Source organism: Artibeus jamaicensis, unplaced genomic scaffold, assembly GCF_021234435.1.
Source record: "Artibeus jamaicensis isolate MK-2021 breed Jamaican fruit bat unplaced genomic scaffold, CSHL_Jam_final contig_1410, whole genome shotgun sequence".
NCBI classification, from domain to species: Eukaryota; Metazoa; Chordata; class Mammalia; order Chiroptera; family Phyllostomidae; genus Artibeus; species Artibeus jamaicensis.
Genome location: NW_026521281.1, coordinates 1,100,770 through 1,119,432, shown reverse-complemented (window position 1 = coordinate 1,119,432; position 18,663 = coordinate 1,100,770). Strand labels below are relative to the sequence as shown.

The 18,663-nt window shown below is 39.6% G+C and overlaps 2 protein-coding genes across 3 annotated transcripts in view; both read left to right on the top strand.

Moving 5' to 3' along the window:
* WNK3 (WNK lysine deficient protein kinase 3) overlaps positions 1-18,663 on the top strand; it is a 116,107-nt gene that overhangs the window by 36,346 nt on the left and 61,098 nt on the right. For both annotated transcript variants that reach the window (XM_037153661.2, XM_053667574.1), the window contains exons 7-9: positions 3,608-3,902; positions 5,063-5,251; positions 5,347-5,498. In XM_037153661.2, coding sequence (XP_037009556.2) covers positions 3,608-3,902; positions 5,063-5,251; positions 5,347-5,498 — 636 coding nt within the window. The remainder of the gene's footprint in view (positions 1-3,607; positions 3,903-5,062; positions 5,252-5,346; positions 5,499-18,663) is intronic.
* LOC119055474 (protein L-Myc-like) lies at positions 7,422-9,155 on the top strand. The gene has a single exon (XM_037153673.2). The coding sequence runs from the start codon at positions 7,422-7,424 to the stop codon at positions 9,153-9,155; it is 1,734 nt and encodes a 577-aa protein (XP_037009568.2).

Here is an 18,663-nt window from a genome sequence, read left to right as displayed (position 1 = left end):
TTCTCTTTCTTGGCTTACTCTTTTGTTTTAGTGTTGTACTTCCTATGTTAGCTTCTTTAAAAAAAAGATTTTATTTATTTATTTTTAGAGAGATAGGGGAAGGGAGGGAGAAAGAGAGAAAGAATAACATTGATGTGTGAGAGAAACATCGATTGGTTGCTTCTTCCACGCCCCCCAACCGGGGATTGCTCAGCAGCCCAGGCGTGTGCCCTGTCCAGTGAGCTATCGGTTCGCGGGTCAACGCCCAACCCCCTGAGCCATACCAGTCATGACTTCCTTTGTTAGCTTCTATAGAAATGGTATGTGGTAGGTAAATTCTTTGAGACTTGCATGTATAAAAAAATTTCTTTATTCTATCTTCATTTTTAACTTATTATTTGGCTGAAGGCATTTTAGTTTCCAATTAAAAAATTAGAGTCTTTACTCCATCCATGCTTTTCTAACTTTCAGTATTGGTATTGAGAAGTGCAGAGTTGTTCTGTTTTCTGGATCTTTTTTTTTTTAAATATTTTATTTATTTATCTTTAGAGGGGAAGGGAAGAAGAGAGGGAGAGAAACATCAATGTATGGTTGCCTTTCGTGCGTCCCCTGCTGGGAACTGGCTTGCAGGGAACTGGTCTGCAACCCGGGCATGTGCCCTGACTGGGAATCGAACCGCGATTGTCTGGTTCGCAGGCCCGTGCTCAATCACTGAGCTACACCAGCCAGGGCCACTGAGCTACACCAGCCAGGGCCTGTTTTCTGGATCTTTTGCATGTGATCCATTGTTTCCTTTCTGAAAGCTTGTAATCTTCTTTTTCTCCTCAGTATTTAAAAAATTTCACAGTGATGTGCCTTCATTTGGGTCTGTTTTCATTTTACTGCATTGGACACTCAGTGGACCCTTATAATCTGTTAACTCATAGTCTTAAGTTTCTGGGAGATTTCTTGCAGTATTTTAGTGATGATTTCTTCCCATTTGTTTTCTATTTCTGGGACTGCTATTATATGGATGTTGGACCTCTTGAACTGGTTTTCTAATTTTCTTATCTTTTCTAATTTCCATCAGTTTTGTCTTTTTATTCTCCTTTTTTGGCAGATATTATCACCTTTATCTTCTAACCCTTCCATTGAGTTTTTCATGTCTGCTATCATGTTTTTGATTTCTGGAGTTCCTTTATTTCTTGTCTGTTTCTTTTTTAGAGTAAAACACCTTGTTCTTTGCTTTGTGGATGCAGTATGATTGTATCTTTTTTATAATGTTCTTAAAAGGAGTATTTTAGACATTTTTTTCTCCCCGCAGTCCATTTTCTACAGGTCGCTATGTTTTCCTGTTAGTTTTATGCTCCAGGCTTTTTCTCATGTTTCTGGTAATTCTTGGCCAGCTGTTTATGATTAATCAGGAGACTGTATTAATTTTCTATTGCTGTGAGAGAAATTACCAGAAACTTAGTGGGTTAAAGTGACACTCATTTATCATCTCAGTTCTGTAGGTTAGAAGTCCTTATAGGCGTCACTGGATTCTCCGCCTGGGGTTTCACAGGCTGAAGTCGTTATTGGCTGCCTAGTGTCTGATTTGGAGGCTTTGGTAGAGGATCTGCTTTTGACCTTCTCCAGTAATTTCATGCAGTTTTAACCCTGAGGTCCCTATTTCCCTCCTGGCTGTTAGCTAGGGGTCACTTTCGGCTCTGGAAGGCTGTTCTTCAGTTCTTTCACATGCCCCTACTTCATCTTCAAAGTTAGCAATGGCATGTAAATCCTTCTAGTGTCACCAGCTGGTAAAAGACTAACCCAAATAATCTCACAACCTTAAGGTGAACTTTTCATAGTACAGTGATATCTCATCATATTTACAGGTTTAAGTATTTGGATAGGATGTCTTTTAGGGGTCATAATTTCACCTACCACAGAGACTAAGAAGCCAATTGACTATATGATTGCTTGTGTCAGAATTACTAACTTTGACTTTTACTGTGGAGTATCTGGATGGGCCATTATTTGGAGAATCTCTGATGAATATTTGAATTGCCTCTTGGATTGGTCAGATTTCCTAGAGAGGCATCTTTCAGTGTCCTTCCTGGAGGGATATGATCTGATTCCTGATATTTTGGTAGCCAAGTGGGGAAGAGAGCTGGAAGTTTCTGCATTTGGCATTCAACATGTGTATGGTCATTTCGTATTTTTGTTTTCCACATGGTAGCCATATCCTCTACTGTGCCTGGTGTTCCATAGTCCAGAGATCCTCTCCACAGAACTAAACTTTAGACTTCCCTGGTAGGGAGGAGCAATCATTGAAAGGTGTGGAATGGAGAGTGGGATACAGGGAACTAAATATCTACTTCTCAGAATCCTTTCACTTAGTCTTCCTTGTTTTAGTCATCCCTTGACTTTACCCACTTTTGGAAGCACTTGATAACTACCCATCCCTGTGTCTTATAATCATGGTTTAGCATGTGGGAATAATTATCAGTTTTCTCTAATTGACCTTTTCCAGGTCTGCTAGGTAAGTTTTTACTTACTCAATTTCTTCTGTGTTTGAAAGAGTCCAAAATATTGTTGTTGTCTTACACTTATTCTCCCTGTCCTTGTGGGTTTATAACTTAAAAATACATTTACTATGGAGTTTCTTTTCTGCCATTTTTGAAGGGAGTGAAATTAAATATATGGACTCCATCTAACATTGTTTTTTAAAGAAAAGTGAGCTTTGAAAAAATACTTTATTTTTAGAGATGGGGTAAGGGAGGGAGAAATACAGGGAGAGAAACATCAATGTGAGAAACTTCCATCGGTTGGTCTGTTGTATGTGCCCCATCCTGGGACTGAACCTGCAACCCAGGCATGTGCCCTGACAGGGAATGGAAGGGGTGACCTCTCCCCTTGTAGAACAACTCCCAACCAAGCTGCACCAGTAAGGGGTCCACCTAAAATTTTAATAATTTTTCAACTACTATGAAATTTCCCCATGTCTGCAGACCCCCATGACATGGTTTAAAAAACAGATTGTAGTAGGACTGAGAATGATATGCCATGGCACCTCCTCACGTCTTTTCTGCTACTCAGCCCTATTTCTCTCAGACAACAAGTTTTTAACTTACTTCTTACTGCACTAACACCTTTGTAAGCTATAATACTTTGCTGTTAGCGTACTTCTTTCTGCCTATAGTGTTGCTCTCTAAATGTCTATACTCAATAGCATGTAAGTTCCTTTTTCTGTTTGTTTGTTTGTTTTAATCTAGGTCAGAGTTTACCTTCCTCTACTTTATCCAGAGAGTCATGTGCTCCTTTATGGCTTTTGTAGATGCTCATTTTTTACCTCTTATTTCCTTTTAAGTTTCTATCCATCCCTCATGACCAGATTATGTGCTCATAAAAGGACACACAAATAGTTTGATTGTTTTGTTTAAGGCCAGAATTATTTCAGCAGTTCTTGTTGATATTATTTTTCTTATTCTCATTCAAGTCTTTGACATTTACACATGTCTGATTAAGAAAAGCATAGAAACTAACTGTTATTTAATAACATTTGGAATTTGGGGGCACAAAATAACTCCATTAGTAAAAAAAAAGACTCCATTATTAAAATCTTAAATGTTAAAGATGTAGTTTGCTCATTATGTTTTGTTCGTAGGTCAAGTCAGGATTCTTCCATGAAAGTGATTCCAAAGCTGTTGCTAAGTCCATTAGAGACCGGGTGACCCTGATAAAGAAGACAAGAGAGAAGAAGCCAGCTGGCTGGCTGGAAGAACGCAGGGATTCTCGGTGCAAGTCTATGGGGAATGTTCTCCCTCAACTCCAGAATACAACTTTGCTCCCTACTCCTGCCCAGCACACTGTGGCTGAATGTGAAGAAACTGAAGTCGATCAACAAGTTCGACAACAGCTTCTACTAAGAAAACCACAGCAGCACTGCTCCTCTGTTACAGGTAACACAGTTGTAATTAATAAAAACAATAGTGTGTAACTATGTTCCCTTATTTTTAAATAGTACTTTGTATTTTTTAAAGCATTCTGTTATCTATGATTTTTATCAGTCCTTTTACAAAATCTTTGAAATAGACCAGCTAGCTAGTTTTTATTTTACACTTTATCTTAAAACCAAAAGGCTGAGAAGTGATCAGCTAGTTTTATTTTAAAATTAAGAAACTGCCTTCCCTGGTATAGCTCAGTGGATTGAGCACTGGCCTGTGAACCAAAACAAAAGGTCTTTGGTTTGATTCCCAGTCAGGGCACATGCCTGCGTTGCTGGCCAGGTGCACAGTATGGGGTGAGTGAGAGGCAACCACACATTGATGTTTCTCTCAGTCTCTTTCTCCCTCCCCTCCCTTCTCTCTAAAATTAAACAAATAATTTTTTTAAGTAAAATAAAAACAAAATAACTTTTTTTTATTTTAAAAAACAAAATAACTTTAAAAAATAAAATTAAATTAAGAAACTGAGTTCCTTTAATTGTGTTAAGTGACTTGTCCATAAGGATTGGATGCTAGTGGCATAAGGATTATAATAGTTTTATTTTTACCAAATTCCTTTAAAAAATAAAATTAGTAATTACAAGATATTGGTTTATTCCCCAAGAAGGAATATTTTAGACTTAAAGATCTTTTGTCTTTTGGACTCCAGTATAAAATTAACAGTTCCTCTAATTTTTTCTATTGCAATGTAGTCTCTTCTCTAGAAGTAAGTAGTATTTTCATAGTAATAACTAATTGCTGTATAAGACAGTATTATTTTCTAGCCAGGTTCTAGGAGAATGAGAAAGAATATGATATTTATATTTTACTGAAATCCTAATGCCAAATATAGATTGATTAGGGGTATATGTGAAATGGCCAGCAAATGGAGTTGATTTTTATGTGATTTGTTTTTGTTAGCTTTTGCTGTACTAAGAAAATTTTAGTTATACTTTAGTGTCAGCATAGAGTTTACATGATAGTTTTTAATTAATTATGCAGTGTACATATTTTATTTGAAGATGTCTCAGGTTGTCAGTATAAAAAAGTAAAGAAACACTTACTATTTCATGTGCCATTTGGACCTGGTGCTTTATATTTTTACATCTACCTATTCCTTATTTCCTTTTTTGTAGGTGACACTTTGTCCGAGGTAGGAGCTGGATCAGTTATACACTCAGATACAAATCAGCCCAGTACAGTCTATTCCTCAGACCAAATGATGGGTTCTCAAATGGTTGCTAACATCCCACGGGCTGAAATAAAAGTTCATGGGAAAATTTATCCATCCCAGCAGCTCGTAGGACATTGCCAGCAGGTTTCAGTGGTGAGATGAGCTGTTACATTTTTTAATATATAATCAATATATTTACTGTAAATGGGAGAGTTTATCTTTAATCTTTTTTCTTTATTTAACTGTATTTACAGAAGCAGCCAAAGCTGACTCAGCCCCAAATTTTGCCTTTGACTCAAGGTCAGTCCACTGTTTTGCCTGTACATGTCCTTGGACCGCCAGTTGTCTCACAACCTCTGGTGTCCCCATTAACTGTCCAGAAGGTCTCACAGATAAAGGTAAGATACACATTGGAGGTTCTGTATTCAGTTAAATATATCTAACACTCCCTAGACTTTCTGACAGGCAAAGGCTTTCTTTCATAAATTCATCAGAGTTTATACAAAAGTCACTGAAAGCTAAAAGTTGTTTATGCTTTCCTTCACCTAAGACATTCTTCTTGAGGATGTACCTAAACTAACATTGTGTAACTAGGCTCTTGAAACACTGCTTGTATAATTGGAAAACAAACTGAACTGTGTATATGGGATAAAAAATTTTTATTTAGGGCTTAGATGTCTTTCTTGTGGTAATGATTGCTTATTCTTTATATTGGGCTTTCCCAACCTGGTTTGAGTGTGGAAGGATATCTTTTATAGAATAAAAATAGTATTGTTAATAGCCTCTTACAATTTTAGCGCTTTCATATAAATTCTTGACTTTTTGATTCACATTTATTTCTGTAGGCAAAATAAGTGCTTTTGTCTTTTAGATCTCAAAGTCAGTGTTACTCATTTCTGGTACTAAGTAAACAGTCTTTGTGAGAGTTCGTATATCAAAACTATATCCTGGTTCTCCCTAGGTTATGGGCCCTGGACACTTGGTTGGGTTTTTCTTTGCCATCACTTCATTTTCTTTCTTCAGCCTCACCATCCCCTGTGTGCATGTGCCTTCTGCTTTTGGGAATGAGATGGTCTGAGCTTGTAGGAATTCTCTGTACATGACTTAGTTAGCAGCTGGTTCATCTGTTTCTTTTAAGAGATTGATATATAGTCTGTCACAGTTCATCAGTAAACTTAATGACTACCATCTCTGGGAAAATAAAATAAATTAATTATCCTTGCTCTCAGGGAGCTTATAGTCTTATAGGGGAAAGCATATACTTATTTGACAAATGCCTGATATATTTAAACTCGGCCAGGGGTCGATTTAATTTGATATCTTGACAGTGCCTGGTATTTCATGGTGTTTGTAGGTGATATGGTACATATTTGTAACTGAGCTCATGTTGCGGTTTGATTCAGCTCTAAGACTATAATGCAAAGTGTGTTGAATGGATATTTAAATTAACTTAGGTTCAACCACTTAAGTATACAGGTATGTGCACTTTAAAATGTGTTTCCAAAATTAAAAATATTTTAAAATTATTTTAAAAGTGTTATTTACTTATTTAAAAATAAAGCTCACAAAGTTATAAAAAAGACAGTAAAAAATCACCTCTTATCCCTCCAGTTAGGGACAATTTATTTTTTACATTTCGTTGACAGAGCCTCTAGATTTATCTTTTTCTATGTATACATAGAAACATAATTCAAAATTATGTTTCTTAACATAATTCTGTTAAGCACAAACATCACGTACATACTATTTTGTAGCCTCTGCCCATTTCACCTGAAGCCACATAAGAAAGCACTTTCACCTTTGGGGTCTCTTTATTAGTGTAGTGGTTGAAGTTCTAGGACTCACTACAGCTAACCTATATTTATTCAGCCTACTTTTTTTTCTCTCCTCTTAAGAGAGCTTCTATGTTCATTTTAGCTCTTATATTGAATTCTTTTGAGCCTTTTCTTGGAACTTCCACTGTGTGGCGTGTGAAGGTGTTAGGTTCAGTTACTCTGAATCTTGGCCAGGTTTCGAATGATTTATGTGGCAGTTGTAATAAATGGGAATAGCGTGTTGCTAGCACTGGTCTCAGCTTATTAGTATATTCAACTAGTATACTCATGGTATTGGGATTTTTATAGGATTAATGTTATACCCAGAGTCTTTTTGGTAACTTGATAAAACTTTTGGAAGATAGCATTATTTCACCTATCATTTTGTCTGGGACAGTCCCATTACGATGGGCTTGTTCTATGCATTCATAATTTAAATTTTCCTTGCACCAGCACCAGGAACTACAGCTGAGCTTTGGAGCAGATGGACAAACTTCATCCCAACCTATGATTTTAGACTTGCCTGTTACTGGAGTTCCACAACCAGTCTTTTCTGCAGTTTCTCCTCATACATTGCCTGCTTCACATGTTACTTCCCAGCATACGACAGTTGGTCTTCAACTTGAGCTTGGCCCTAGAAATTGGAATCAGGGACTAACCAAATCACCAGATGCCAATCAGACTTCTAATTTCTTAGCAGTTAATCACTCTCAAGCTCTGTCAAATCATTCTTCTGCTCAATATGTGAGCAGTGCACAGAATGCTGCTGGTACAGCACAACTCCTTTCTAGTTCCATTGAGAGCCATTCAGGGGCCCATCAGCCTTCACAAAAGATACACTCAGTATGCCGGCCATACCCAGTGGCACATCAGGAGTCTATAACTCCAGGTTCTTCTGTGCCACAGAGTCAGATTATACTTTTGAAGAAGCCTTGTTTACAAGCCTCTATTCAGCAGCAGCCATTAATTTTACAACCTAACATTACGGCATCACCACAAAAAAGTATTCAGCAGGATTGTATTCTGCGAGAATCTGAAGCTCATGCAAGTCGGCGGCAGCCAAAGGGTGGTACTGAAAATGTGATTCAGAGGCCTGAAGTGGGTCCGCTCTCTGGGGCAGGTGGTAGGTGTGAGGGAGCAGATGTGGAGTTCAACTCATACCAACACTATTGCTATGATTATGACTGTGGGGAAGATTTCTACCGCTCCACGTTGCCCAGTGAGGACATCTGGAAGAAATTTGAACTGGTGCCATCACCCCCTATGTCACCATGGGGCTCAGGTCCTGGCACCAGAGATCTGACCCCTGGAATAGGTTCCACAGAGCCATGGCCTGGAGGGGGCATAGGGGATGAGGTAGAATCCCGGGGACCCTCAAAAGTTTGGGGCAGAAACTATGCCTCCATCATCCGCCGTGACTGCATGTGGAGTGGCTTCTCAGCCCTAGAACGGCTGGAGAGAGTGGTGAGCAGCCGTCTCACCACTGGTGCCACTGGTGTGCCGGGGGGGAACCCATCCAAGGTGCCTGGTATCCCGGACTGCACTCCCAGCCTCGAAGTCCACAACCCGGTGCCTGCTGCCATCTGTACAGTGGGCGAGCCTAAGACCCAGGCCAGCTCGGGGTCTGAGAGCCCTAGTGACTTGGAGGGTGAAGAAACTGGTGTTGTGGCAGTGAAGAAGAAACAGCCCCTGGGTGTACGGAAACCGGTTACCATTATGGTACAAGCAGACTCTTTGGACCCGTGCATGAAACACTTCCACGTCTCCGTCCATCAGCAGCAACACAACTATGCTGCTCGTTTCCCTCCAGAAAGCTGCTCCCAGGGAGGACCTCCAGAGAGAGGTTCCCAAGAAGAGGCTCTGGAGATGGATGATCCAGAGGAGACAGAGGATGAGATACATGAAGAGGTTGTGAGCCCCCCACCTATAGAAAGTGAGGCTCCCCAGTCCTGCCACCCCAAACCTCTCAGTTCTGATACTGAGGATGTGACCAAGAGGGAAAAACACAACCTCTTGGAGCGTAAAAGGCGAAATGATCTCCGTTGGAGGTTCTTGGCCCTGAGGAACCAGATACCTGCCCTGGCCGACTGTTCTAAGGCCCCCAAAGTGGTGATCCTGAGAAAGGCATTCGAATATGTGCAAGCCCTGGTTGGGGCTGAGAAGAGATTGGCTACAGAGAAAAGGCAGCTCCGATCCCGGCAGCAGCAGCTGCAGAAAAGAATTGCATACCTCAGTAGCTAGTAACAGACCAAAAAGCCTGACTTCTCTTTCTTACAATGAGTTTATTTTATTTTTTAATTTAAGTTTTATTTTTTATTAAAAAAATTGTGTCCTCACTTGAGGACATGATTATTATTTTTAGAAAGAGGGGAAGGTGGGGCGATAGATAGAGAGGGAAAGAAACAGCAATGTGAGAGAGAAACATTGATTGGTTGCCTTGCGTGTATGTACCCCAGATAGGGACCAAACCCACAACCTAGACATGTGCCCTGACCAGGAATCAAACCAGTGACCTTTTGGTTCATGGGAGAATGCTGCAAATAAGTGAGCTGCACTGGCCAGGGCCAGAGTTTATATTTTAACCTTCCCTTTCCCCTTTAGTAATTTGCACATTTTGGTTATGAGTAGGAATGTCTAGACAGTAGATCTCAGGATGCTTTGCAGCCATTGCACACAATAGGGGCTTGCATTCTTGGAAACCAAGAACCCCAGCTCTCCCTTTCCCCTGACCCATGGGAGCACTGGGTCTTCTCTAGCACCTTTGGCTTCTTAGGCAGGTAGCTGACTGAGGAGCCCTGGGGTCTACCTAGTCCACTAGCTTTGGAGAAAAGTCTGACAGATGCTATGCAACAGGTGGTGGATATGGCTGGGGCCTCTCGCCTGCATGAAATGTCACCCTCCAGATGAGCATTAGGCTGGGGAAGGATGCTCCTACTGCTCTCTGGGGTGATGATAGGTCAGCAGGGCCAGTTGTTTCTCCCTGAGCCTCCTTTTTCCAGGAGACACATGAGCTGTCTTGGGTGAAGACAAGCTCACAGACTTGATCAACATGGACCATTACCTCACTGTCAGACACTTTACAGTAGATGAGGAGTTGGAAACCTTTAATATATACATATATATTATAATGTTAGATGATACCCCTCTTCCTACTCTCAATGCTGTGACCTTGAGAACATTGAATGAGCTTAGCCTCGAGTTTCTTTGTCTCAAAGCCCTCTGGGCCCTTTCCTCTGAGAGGGAGACCGTTCTGTCCTCATAAGGGACTTCTTTTGTTTCCTTCTGCCTTCATTATGCAATGGGCTCTACATGCAGTGGGAAATATTTTTGACCCTTTCTCACAAGTCAAAAATATTTCCCCAAGACACAGGGAAGTGGATCCTAGCCTGGAGATGGCTTAGAGTCCTGACTTTGAATTTGTTTCCCACTCAGGTGTCTTCTGTCTTAGAATCTTTTCTCAAGGCAGATGTCAGGGTCCTCAAGAGAGAATTGTATATACCACTTCTTATTTCCCAGCTCCCTCTCATCTCAATCCCTGAGCACTAAGTTTGAAGTTGTACTAGAATCATGCAAATCTGTCCTTGCTCTTGCAACTCCAAGGAGCTTGCTATTTCTCCAGCCACCCTTGGACCACCTGCCTGGCATGAGTCAGGATCCCTTTCCCAAAATCTGGGCCTTACTGAAGTTTTTACTGGGAGAACTGCTGGTACTCATCCAGTCCTCCAAAAGGTGACCTGGCTTCCTGGTGGGAACTCTGTTTAATGGACTATGATGGTTTTTGCCCCAGGTGGGCACCTCCAAGTGGATTCCAGGTGTGTAGCCTTCAATCTGTGAAAGGTAGCCAACCCTGTAGTGTCTTGTAAGAAACCTCAGGAAACCCCTGGTCTCTGAGAAGCCTAGTCTGTAAGAAGGAACAGCCCCCCTCCAGAACTCTGTCCAGGGCAGCAGGTATCTGCTGGCTGTGGATTTGAAAGTGGGGGAGGAAGAAGGATGGTAGAGGGCTTTATGTGGCTTTGGAAAGCCACCTGCTACTTCTAAACCTATTATGTATGATGGTCTATTTCTGAAGTTGTCTCTTGGCACTAGAAAGCCACAGTGGAAATGTGGAAAAAGCCTCTCTACATTTTGGAGTGTGGTTTTCAGTAGCCCACTGACTTCTGAAACTCTTTGGAGAGCAGGTGGGAAGTAGGTTACTGATGTCTCACCCGAGTAGCTTGTATTTTATAAGCTGCTTCTCGATATTATGCTGACAGCAGTTTTTTCTTTTACATACTGTATTTTTGTATGCCTTTTTACAAACTGCTGGTGTTTGTATAAGAAAAAAATCTCTTGGGTAATTTTTTTAAAAATGTGAATCAGCCCCTGGAACAGCCATCTTACTCTGTTCAACATATTTATCCAGGACCACCTACAGAAATTCCATCCTTCCCATTGAAGGCTCTTGAGCAGCTGCCTTTTCTGATAAATCCCTGAGAACAAGCTTCTTACCCTTCACAGTCAACTTCCCTGTCTAGACTTCAGCACAGCCTGTTCGTTCATTGCCAGCCCCTGAGCATTCTCTTTATACTGTACGACCACTGGGATCACAGCCAACTTATTCTATGCAGATTTCTTATCTAGTTCCACCCATCATTATAGCCCTCTTACTCAGCCCCAGCCCAAGGGAAGCCTGCTTGTCCAGTGCAATCTCTTGTTTAGTCATCTTTTCCAGACCACCCAGCATATGGGATCCAAGTAGCTTACCCTGTATAATCTATGGAACAGCCTGCTTACCAGGCACTGCATCTCAAGTGTGCCCCTTATTCAGGAGAAACTGTTTCCACCATCCAGACAACTGAATAGATAACCTTCGTAACCCAGCAAGTATACACAGTGAACCCTTCTAATAGTAATGAAGTACATACTAATTACAAACTCTGCAGATCAGAAGTTTATACTCAGCCTTGGCCACTGTGGCTCAGTTGGTTGGAGCATTGTCCCCTACACTGAAGGTTTGCAGATTCAATTCCTGGTCAGGGCACACACCTAGCTCGTGGGTTTCATCCTTTGTCTGGGTGCATATGGAAGACAGCCCATTGATGTTTCTCTTTCACGTCAATGTGTGTCTGTTTTCTCTGTCTGTCTCTCTCCTCCTCCCCCTCCACCCCCACCCAGAGCAGTGAAAGAATGTCCTCAGGTGAGGAGTAAATTGAAATAATAGAAGTTATACTCAGGTCCACCTTGTGTAGCACAGACACATGAACAACCAGCCTATTTAACACAACCCCAAGGTAATATCTTCAACAAAAGACATATTTAACATCAACCTCAGATACACAGACATGTTCTACAGAGCCTTTATTTCCAACATCTCCAGAATCTCCATCCCAAGCAGATGTCAATTTAGGACACCGGCAGCTAAAACTCCAGTCAACCAGCATTACTTCTCAGAGGGCCATGGAAAGCCAGTTTCGACACCCTGCACAGATGTCTTTCATTCAGCAGGCCCCTTCAAGGCCCAGATCCAGCCCTCATACTTCTCTGCACAGCTTTCCAAGTCACATCTAACACCAAGGCAGGTTTCTCTCTCAGCTTTCATTCTGCATCAGCAGATAATTCAGTCATCTCATGGACAAACACAGAAAAGCCATCAGTTGTTTACTCAAGAAGGTCACATAAATCAACAGTATTGTTTGTGTAGCCAACATGCTCTTTTCCAGCAGCAGGTACCTCATTCACAGGCATCTAACCAAGTTCATCCATTACTGAGTATTCCAAAGGCCATTACAAACATGGTCTAGATTATACCTCCTTTGCAACAATGGTTACAACCAGCAGCAACAATATGTAATACAACTTTTAGAGCAGCTTCAAGTTCTTAGGCATTAGAGAATAGTCTTTTCCCCTGCAGAAAAACCTAGCACAGCAACAGCCAGCATGTATGGATAGCATCATTCTGCTGTCCAGCCATAGTGGCAACCATCTTGTTTTTGGTTCATCAGAAACAATTACAACAGCAGGCCCTCTTTCAAAGCGTTGGGATAGCCCATCTAAATCAGCCGTCTTCTCTGTTCATCTATCAACACTTAGAATTCCAGTACAGGCTTCCACTGCCTTTCAAAGCATTTCTTTGTTTCAGACACAGCAGCATTTGCAAAGCCAAGACATTCCAAAGGTAAATTCTCCTGGGGGAAAATGGTGGATGATTGTGATTTTTCTGTAATGTTCAAGGGTCGGGGAGATCATGGGCTATAGTAGAAATGGCACTGAACTGGGAGTCAGTCCCTGTTTCTTGCTCTTTCCTTTACTCACTGGGTGGCCTTGATCAAAGTCTCTTTGGATTTTCCTTATCTGTAAAGTGAAGGGATTAGACCCAATGATGATAACGAAATATTTCAGCATCTACTTGGGATATGACAGTGAATAAAAAACAAAAGTTAAAATAACAAAGTTTATTTGCTTTCTAGCGCTGAGTTATGTTGCCTAGTCAAGGGGAGACTCAGTAACCATAATAAAAAGTAAATTGTATAATACATTACAAGGAGATTGGGGAAATGTAGGGCAGGCTTAAGAAGGAAAGTGGGTTGCACTTTGCAGTAGAGTTGTGATTAGGTTAGGCCTCGTTCAGAAGGTGACTTTTGAGCAAACACCTGAAGGTGGTGATGGGGAGCCTGCAGTGTATATTCCAGGCGGAGGGAATAACCAGTGGAAAGGTCCTGAGGGAGGAGTATGAGGTACCGTATTTTGCTGTGTATAATATGCATTTTTTTGTCCAAATTTTTGAGAGGAAAATAAGGATATGCATTATATGTGGGTAGTACTAATTTTGTATCTATATAAATGTTTTTAATTCTTTTATTTATGCTTGTGCATTAAAAGTATAACTCTGGAAAGCAATAATGCTTATCTGTATGCAAAATAATACCCTGGAATAAGATACTTAGTTTTGTTTCTAAATACAAATAAGTAAAAAATTGAATTAAGAGATAAAATCGAAGATCTTCTTTCCTGAAAATTTGGGCCAAAAACATGGGTGCACATTATACACGGGAGCACACATATGGCAAAATACGGTATGTCTGGCATGTTTGAAGAATAGCAAGGAGGCCAGTATATTTGTTAGTCCTAAAATGTTAGGGGCCTATCTTACTGTTCTACATTTGTAATAAAGCATTTGCCTTTATGAAATGATACTAATGATCACTATTGTGTGATTCCTAGGTGCCAAATACTGTTCTCTAACAGCTTGACATGTACTATCGTCACAACAACCCTATGAATAGTAGCTGTCATTACCCCCATTTTACAGGTGAGGAAACTGAGGTTCAGACAGGTTAAGTTACTTTCCCAATGTCATACAAAAGGGTCAGAATTTGGACCCAGACTACCTTGCTGCAGAGGCTGTGATATTAATTATTATACCATTCAGCCTCTTTGTAAGATAGCTACTTTACCTTTTCTGCCAGAAATGGAGAAAAAAAGGGTATGATGACTTCAGTGAGATTTCTTTAACTTGTGGGATTGATTTAAAATAATAAAAGGAAGGAACTGAGAATTTAAGTTTACTCTTTTCTTGATCTTCTGTTATGTTTTAGATAACCCTAAAATCCCTAAATTTATTGAGTTTGACTGATAAAATACTTGAGGTTCTTAGGTAAAAGGTATGCTGTACTGTAAAAATTTTCTAATGATGATATATTGTTACAAAGATCTATTATCTCAAGTACTGTGTGTTTTATAAAATTCCCTTTTTATCAAGGGCATAAATCAGCCATTTTCAACCATTTTCATTTTATATAATACATAAATTAGTTACTAAAATTCTGTGGTACGCCAAAAAATATGTTTTCTGCCAACCTGACAAAAAATAGGTATGATTTTGATTAATTCACACTGGATGGCTGTTGTTGTGTTGGCTGTTATTTTGTTTTTTTGACAGTCTAAGGGAAAAGAGGTCAGTACCCCTGACTAAATAGTCAAGTAGTGCATGTTTTAAAAATTCTTGTGGTACACCACAGTGGTTGAAAATTGCTGGCATAAATTACAATGAATTCCTGTGTGTGCGTGCTGACTCCTAATAGGGATGAGCAGTTTCTTCAGACAAATCATGTTATTCCAGGATTTATTGCTTTTGAATAGAGTTGTTTCACAAAGTATTTTGCTTTAGAAAATTCATTTGTGTGGCCATGTGTTATATACTTTCCTTACCTAATTAAAAGAATTGCCCCAAGATTTTATTAAGAAAAATGTCAAAGGTACAGAAAACTTTAAAAAATTGTAGAGTGAATACCCATATAGCTACCAACTAGATTATACAGGTAGCTTTTGCTATATTTGCTCCAGCTATCCCTTTATGCATTTATCAATTCATTTTATTTTTCTGGTACATTTCAGAATTAAAGTTGCTTATATCAGTATACTTCTTCCTGAAATACTTTGTATCATTGACTAGAACTCAGTATCTGTGTATATTTTTTAGTGTACATATAAGTGCAGTAAAATGCACAGATTATAATTTACTGTGTTTTGACAAATGATTACACCTGTGTAACCTAAGCCATTATCAATAGGACAGAAGTTGTCAAACCTTTTCTGTAATGGTCTAGAATAGTAACTATTTCAGGCTTTGTGGGTTATAGAGTCTCTGTTACAAGGACTCAACTTTCCTATTGTATGCATTAATACAGCCATAGGCAATCATGTAAAAGAATGGGCATGGCTGTGTTCCAATACAACTTTTTTCACAAAAAACAGGTGGAGGGTCAGATTTGGCCTACAGGCTGTAGGTAGCCTGCCCACCTGATATAGAATACTGCCATTAATGCAGAAAGTTCCCTCATGCCCCTTTCCTGTCAGTCCCCACCAAAGTCCACCATTGTGGGCTTTTTTCACCATAGGTTAGTCTGTTCTAGACCTTTATATAAGTGGAATCGTACAGTATGTACTCTTGTGTAAGGTTTCTGTCACTCAGTATGTTTTAGATTGATATATGTTGAGTGTATCTATAGTTTATTTTTTTACTGCAGAGTACTATTCCATTGTATGAATATACCAAATTTTCCATCCATTTTACTATTTGTGAACGCCTGAGTTTTCTAGTTTTCATCCATTAGGAATAAAGCTGCTACGAACATTCTTTTATAAGTCTTTTTGTTAACATGTGTTCATTTCTCCTGGATAATACCTAGGAGTAGGTATTGCTGGGTCTTTGGCTAGGTATTTCACTTTTAAAGAAATAGCCAATTTTCTGAATTGGCTACACTGTTTTACACTAACACTGGCAATATATGAGAGTTCCATATCCTCACCAACATTATCTTAACTGTTTTGGTAGGTGTGTAGTAGTATCTCATTGTGGTTTAATTTGTATTTCCCTGATGACTCTGATGCTGAGCACTATTTTGTGTATTTATTGGTTTTTGTATTGCTATGTATTTCTTTCTAAAGTGTCTTTACAGGGAATATGCCCATTTTATTTTGCTTGTTGTTTGCCTTGCTATTATTGACTTACAGGAGTTCTTATAATCTGGATACTAGTCCTTTGTCAGATACATACTTAAAAAATACATTCTCCAGTTTGTGAATTGCTCGCTCATTCATTTTTGTAATTTTTTTTTTTACCAGACAGGGCATTTTGCCCTGAATTGATCTACTTAGGGCTAGGGGTAGTGTGTGGGTTCTTGACTTTGTGTAGGAAAGATTTCACAACACCAGTCCAGGTGACTATTAAGGTGACAAATATGTTCCCTATATTAAAGCCGGGGACAGTAGAACAAGAAAGGGCTTATTAGCATAGAAGAAGTAACAGCAGAGCCTAGGCTTGGCTGCCTTAACTAATTGGGAGGCCTTGGGCACAGGCTCATGGGCTTAGTCTGGGAAGAGCTGCTGCTGCCCATGGCTTCCTGGTTGAAAGTCTCCGGATCCCTAACTGTTTAGATGTATGCCTTTTTGGGAAGAAGAGAGTGAAGAAGGGCGGAATGGGATTCATGTAGGCTATTCCTCAGAGGGAGAGCTCACCTCATCTTGGTGCCTTGCTCCAGGTTCTTTGTCTTGAGGCTTTTATTTCTCTCTTACAGGTGGGAATCTTAGGGGAGGTCTGGTGGGGGAGGGTTTCAGCAAAATATTTATCAGTTTTGCAGGTGTGCCCTTTCAGGGTCATGGTCTCTACTGATTGTTCAGTGACAGGGTAGGAGGTCATTAGTCATTGTAGCTAGTCCTGGAACTGAAATACACCCGAAGCCTAGATGTTATCATCTCTAGGGAGATAACTGCACCTGGCTGTAAATTCCTTCGCCATTGTGTTCAGCTATCTATCTTGGTTTCCCTGTTCCACTTGTCAAGAAATTTTCCTAGCTTCTTACTATTCTGCCTCAGTTTCATTTGATGAGACAAATGTATTTAATCTTGGTGAGGTTTAATTCATCAAAATTTTCCATTGTTCTGAATGCTTCCCATGGCTTCAGAAACCATTGCTTACACCCACATTACAAAGATACTATCCTGTTTTAGGTTTTAGGTTCAAGTTTGTAGTCCATTTTGAGTTCATTTTTATGAATGTTGTGAGGTAGGGGATCAAAAGTTCTTTTTCTCTCTCCATATGAATATTCCATTGTTCACACTCTAGTTGTTGAAAAGGTTTTCTTTTTCCATCAGATTGTTTTGGCACCTTTGTCAACAGTACAATAACCATATGTATGTGGATCTGTTTCTGGACTGTATATCCTGTTGCATTGATCTATTTGTTTATCCATAAGCCAGTATCACAATGTCTTGATTGCTGTAGCTTTATTATGTCTTGAGGTTAGGTAGTACAAATCTTTCTATTTTGTTTTGCCTTTTCAAGACTCCTTTTGATAATCTAGGTCCTTTGCATTTTCATGCAAATGTTAGAATCAGATGGTCAATTTCTACAGAAAGATGTCTGGTGGAATTTTAATGAGGATTATGTAAAATCTGTAGATCAATTTGAGGAGGAATAATATGGTGATAATATTGAATCTTCCAACCCAGGAGCATGGCATATTTCTCCATTTATTTATGTTTTCTTTAATTTTTTCAGCAATGTTTTATACTATGGAGGTTTTAGCATGTCTCTCTTTTTTGTGTGTATGTGTGGAGAAACATCTTTTGGTAAACTTCTGAATGTTTTATGTTTTGACAATGCTATTACTAATGGAATTGCTTTTGAAGTTATATTTTTCTAGTTTTTTTGCTGTTTGTAAATAAAATTGTTTTTTGTGTATTATTCCTGTATTCTACGAGTTTGCTACAGTTCAAGGTATGCAATATTACTTTTTGTTGTTTTTTATGCCTAAACGATTATATAATCTGCATATAGAGACAGTTTTACTTATTCTTTCCAAATCTTTATGCTTTTTATTTTTATTTTTGCCTTATTTCACTGGTCACAAACTTCAGTGCAGTATTAAATAGTAGAGAAGTTACCAGATATTTTGGGTTTTTTTTAGAGATTTTGTTTGTTTGTTTGTTTGTTTGTTCGTTTAGAGAGGGGGGGGAAGAGAAGGAGAAAGAGAGGGAGAGGAACATTAATGTGTGATTGCCTTTCACATGGCCCCTGACTGGGAATCTAATGGGCGACCCTCTGGTTCACAGGCCTGCACTCAATGCACTGAGCTACACCAGCCAGAGCTATTATTTATTTTTTTTTTACATTTTTGTTGTTGTTGTTGTTGTTGTTGTTCAAGTACAGTTATCTCAATTTCCCCCCCTATCCAACCTTCCCCCTCCCACCCTTGATCCTGCCCCCCTT

Excerpts from the sequence above, each read along its gene's own strand:
- LOC119055474 (XM_037153673.2), top strand. The coding sequence starts at position 7,422 with ATGATTTTAGACTTGCCTGTTACTGGAGTTCCACAACCAGTCTTTTCT.